Source organism: Azolla caroliniana, unplaced genomic scaffold, assembly GCF_043228905.1.
Source record: "Azolla caroliniana isolate FFs.n. ecotype wild unplaced genomic scaffold, voAzoCaro1.0.p SCAF_6, whole genome shotgun sequence".
Classification (NCBI taxonomy): domain Eukaryota; kingdom Viridiplantae; phylum Streptophyta; class Polypodiopsida; order Salviniales; family Salviniaceae; genus Azolla; species Azolla caroliniana.
This window is the reverse complement of record NW_028230441.1, coordinates 943459-948690: the sequence shown is the minus strand read 5'-3', so window position 1 is coordinate 948690 and position 5232 is coordinate 943459. Positions and strand designations below refer to the sequence as shown.

At 39.2% G+C, this 5232-nt stretch overlaps 1 protein-coding gene across 1 annotated transcript; it reads left to right on the top strand.

The window, feature by feature from the left end:
* Positions 1–1052: 1052 nt before the first annotated feature.
* On the top strand, positions 1053–4700 carry LOC147862419 (trifunctional UDP-glucose 4,6-dehydratase/UDP-4-keto-6-deoxy-D-glucose 3,5-epimerase/UDP-4-keto-L-rhamnose-reductase RHM1-like). Its single transcript, XM_087321069.1, has 2 exons — positions 1053–2878; positions 3868–4700. Exons 1-2 carry the CDS (start codon positions 1253–1255, stop codon positions 4324–4326), a joined length of 2085 nt encoding a protein of 694 aa, XP_087177195.1. The 5' UTR covers positions 1053–1252; the 3' UTR covers positions 4327–4700.
* Positions 4701–5232: the final 532 nt, after the last annotated feature.

The following is a 5232-nucleotide window of genomic DNA, read 5'->3' as shown; positions in this document are numbered from 1 at the left end:
AACCCCAGTGTGGAAGTAATGCTTGTCCACCTTTTATGGTCTCTTGGGAGAACAACAACAATTGTGTAGAGGGGGAAGGGAAGGAAGTCTTCACTCGGTAGTTTTTGTGAGCGAGGGTGGGAAGCAAGCAACGATGTGCTTGGTTAGAGTGAGTCGAGTTACCTTGTAATTCAGGTTGTGTATCAACACCATGGGGGGGATTTGATTTATTTTTAACCCTTGAGCATAGGAGGAGGGAGGTCTGCTGCAAGTGTTTTTTTTGTTGTGTTGGTTTACAAGAGAGAGATATTTATATGGCATCTACAAGAGAGAGAGAGAGAGAGAGAGAGAGATCCCAAATGTAGTTCAGATGGTAAGGTTCCTTACAACCACTACATTCCACAGTGGCATCTAGTGAAATAAGAGATATCTATGAAGTAATAGAGAGGTGAGAAAATTGGGTTTCGAACCCAAGATGTAATGCTAGTAGTGTAAACAACTTACAACTAGGGTAAGCTAATTACAACAAACAAACAGACAGACATAGAGAGAACATGAGAGAGATTGTGCGTAAAGGAAAAAGAGATTGTGTTGGTGTGTGTGTTTGGGAAGTAACGACCATACTCTTGGCTCTCCCTCCCCCCCCCCCCCGGGAACATGAGAGAGATTGTGTGTAAAGGAAAAAGAGATTTGTGTTGGGGTGTGTGTGTGTGCTCTCCCCCATGAAAATCAAACATGTATGTATGTAGATGTAATTAAAGATATAAAAAATTAGAACCGAAAGAATGAATAAGATTTATATGAAAAAGGGCCCAAAAACAAAGCAGCAAGGAAGGAGATCTACCCCATTTTACATTTGATATACATACACTACCTATTTATTTATAATGTTTTGCATTACGATAAAGTAAGTAATAGGAAAACAAAAGAAAAAGCTACAGCAGTTGAAATAAATAAGTACATAAGTAAATCGATTTTAACTAAATAAATATGTAAATTTAGCCAATAAATAAATAAATAAATAAATAAATATATACACATTCCCCTCTTCTCCCTACGTTTCTGTTTCTGTTTCTGTTTCTGTTCTTTCCCCTGTTCCCCTGTTCTCCTTCTCCTTCTCCTTCTCTCCTTCCTTAACGCGCTTCCCCCTCACACCTCCACCACTTTGATCCTTCTTGATTTTTTGTTGACGCAGATCTGAAGCATATTGCCAGAGCCGTAGGTCCAGATCCAAGCAGAAAGATTAAGAGTAGATTGAGCCCGTTTCCTAGCTATGGCTGCCTCGTTGCAACCTTCTTCTGAATCCTCCTATGTTCCGAAGAACATTCTCATCACGGGGGCGGCTGGATTCATCGCGTCTCACGTGGCAAACCGATTGGTCCGTAACTACCCCAACTATAAGATTGTGGTGCTCGATAAACTCGACTATTGCTCCAACCTCAAGAATCTATACCCATCCAAGACGTCGGAGAATTTCAAGTTCGTACATGGAGACATCGCGAGTGCGGATTTGGTCAATTATCTCCTTATCACCGAAGGGATTGACACGATCATGCATTTCGCTGCCCAAACCCATGTCGACAATTCATTTGGTAATAGTTTTGAATTCACTAAGAACAATGTCTATGGTACCCATGTCCTCCTAGAGGCTTGTAAGGTCACCGGAAACATCCGACGTTTCATACATGTTAGCACCGATGAAGTGTATGGAGAAACTGAGGCGGATGCAATTGTCGGGAACCATGAGGCATCTCAGCTCTTGCCAACCAACCCTTACTCAGCAACCAAAGCTGGGGCAGAAATGCTTGTTATGGCATATGGTAGATCCTATGGATTGCCTTTTATCACGACACGTGGCAACAACGTGTATGGTCCAAACCAATTCCCCGAGAAATTGATCCCTAAGTTCATGCTTCTTGCTATGCAAGGGAGATCTCTCCCGATCCATGGCGATGGATCGAATGTGAGAAGCTACCTCTATTGTGAGGATGTAGCTGAAGCATTTGAAGTTGTCTTGCACAAAGGCATGGTTGGACACGTTTACAACATCGGGACCAAGAAAGAAAGGCGGGTACTTGATGTGGCGAAAGATATTTGCAAGCTCTTCAATATCGATGCGGAGAAAGCCATCAAGTTTGTTGATAACCGACCCTTCAACGACCAACGTTACTTCTTGGATGATAAAAAGCTCAAGGTTCTTGGATGGGCAGAGAGGACAACATGGGAAGAAGGGTTAAAAAAGACAATGGAATGGTATGTTAAGAATCCTGATTGGTGGGGGGATGTGACAGGGGCGCTTGTTCCTCACCCTCGGATGCTTGCGATTGGTGGTATAGATCGGATCCCTGAAAATAATGCTGCCACTACAGATCTGCTCAACAATGGTGTCCCAGAAAAGGAACAAAAAACACAAATCGCCATTTCAAACGGTGGTCCAAAGATTGTGGTAGAGAAGAAAACTTCACCAAAAGAATCACAAGGTAATTTCAAGTTTTTGATCTATGGAAAGACAGGGTGGATCGGGGGTCTTCTAGGAGAGATATGTGGAAAGCAAGGAATTGAGTATCACTATGGATTGGGACGCCTTGAGAATCGATCCCAACTTGAAGATGACATTGGATCGATCAAACCGACCCATGTTTTCAATGCAGCAGGCCTCACTGGGTGCCCAAATGTGGACTGGTGTGAAAGCCACAAGACCGAGACGATCTGTACCAATGTGGTGGGCACGCTGACTCTAGCTGATGTTTGTCGCCAACATGGTCTTATTCTAGTAAATTTTGCTACGGGTTGTACTTTTGAGTATGATTCAAAGCATCCGTTAGGTAGTGGGATTGGGTTCTTTGAGGAAGATACCCCTAATTTCATCGGTTCCTTTTACTCCAAGACAAAGGCCATGGTAAGTCTCTCTTTCTCTGTCTTTCTCTTTCCCTCTCTCTCTCTCTCTCTCTCTCTCTCGATCTTTTGTTTACTCATATTTATATGTATATAGTTTTGTGCTAGTTACTTTGCTTGGTGCTATTCAATAAGGTTTATGAAATAAAAGATATTGAATCATTACAAACTAAGAATATGTTCTTAAATTCATGTGTCACATAACATAATATATATGAGGATATGAAAGAAGGGAAAAAGTAGATTAAAAAGTGAAAATTTTCACTTCACTTTTGACCTAAATGATGAAGAAGAGTGTATATATATGTACACACACACACACACACACACACACACACACACACACACACACACACACACGTTCTTACTATGGGAGTGCACGTTTCTGTGGAAAACAAAATATATTAAAAATTTTAATTCTAGTCCTACATTACCAACAAGCTTCGGATAAGTTTCACTATTTTACATTAAATGAGAGAAATTGTGTGAACCGTTTGAATGCTCATAAAATCCTTAATGCATTAGTAATAAAACCGTTTGATTTATTTTCATTGTGGAAAACAAAATATATTAAAAATTTTAATTCTAGTCCTACATTACCAACAAGCTTCGGATAAGTTTCACTATTTTACATTAAATGAGAGAAATTGTGTGAACCGTTTGAATGCTCATAAAATCCTTAATGCATTAGTAAAGTTTTTACCCGACATTTTGTAGTAGGTCACTTGAGAGTGCTAAACTTTCCAAAGTTTTATTATTATTATTAAAAATGCAAAAAGGAGGTGCGAAGAAGATCATTTTTAATAGATTTCCTCGGAATTTAAGCTAAAAATGACATGAACAAAAAAAAAGCGTGAGACTATGTCTTAATAGGTTTTAAAAAAACATTTGACATAGAAAAGGTAAAAAGTAGAAAGTAAAGCCTGTGAGCTTTTAAGTTTCCTCTCACATGCTACATCTCACAACATGTTCTCATGATGTGTGATTTTTTAGGTTGAAGAGCTTCTGAAAAACTATGAGAACGTGTGTACATTGCGTTTGCGCATGCCAATTTCATCAGACCTTACGAATCCAAGGAACTTCATCACAAAGATCACACATTACCAGAAGGTTGTGGACATTCCAAATAGCATGACTGTGCTCGATGAGATGTTGCCTATTGCAGTTGAGATGGCGAAACGAAACCTTACGGGAATCTGGAACTTCACAAACCCAGGGGTTGTTAGCCACAATGAGGTGCTGGGAATGTTCAGAGACTACATTGACCCCACCTTCAAGTGGGCCAATTTCACTCTTGAGGAGCAATCGAAAGTTATCATTGCCCCCCGTAGCAACAATGAGTTGGATGCTACCAAGCTCAAGAAAGAGTTTCCGGAATTATTGTCCATTAAGGAGTCTTTGAAGAAGTATGTGTTCGACGTGAACAAAAAACAACTTAATGGGGCACTTTAAGAAGCATTTTTCGATGTTTTAGTTTCTTGGTGGTCGGTGGTTTCTAATACCTTAACCTCACAATCTTTTCATTCTATTTTCTAACAAATTTTTTTCTATTACTAGGTATAGTTCTATTTATTTCTTTCAATATTCTATCCATCCTTCTTTCTTCATCGGAAGTGGATAATATATTTTTAGTTTTTCATTATCAGTGGTTAGGTAGTTTTTGGGATGTGCTCACATGATCCGATGCTTTGAATTTTTTTTCAAGGTGTCGAAGTTTGAGTAAATCAGTAAAAAGCTACTGAAACACAGTTGATTCCATCATCAGATGTCTTGTACTCATTAATTTCGATCCATTGGATTAATTGAAATGGAATTTCATTCTTGTTTATTGTTTTCCTTTTTAGCATATACTAAATATGTACAATGAACCTCCTAAAAGTCACGTAAATGGTGGGGAAATTCATACATTTTGAGTGCGAAGTGTCATGAAAGGTAGTAGTATGAAGCCTTAGTTTGGGTCTGTAATTGAAGCTGTAACACTTTTCAGAATGGGTAGTCAGAACTTCGACTCAAATGGGAGATTACATATGTTTACAAAAAAAGTTAGTTGTCTGAAGAAAAGTAAGCTTGGTTCTAAATGAAAACTTAATGGTGCTCTTCACATACATTGATGGATATGAAGTTCATAGATCCCATGACCATTGACAGAACAGAAATCAAAAGTCATTTGATGAAGATCTAAGATTTGAGGATCATATATATTGTGACATAACCAGGAAAGGTTTCCAGGGATTTAAGATTGGGATACGACTGAAGGACTTGTTCCCGAATGGAAACATACCTTCACAAAACGTGGGTCTTTTTGGATGCTTTGTTTCCTTGGCGAATAATCCAACTACCCCATGGGGAACTGGCTGC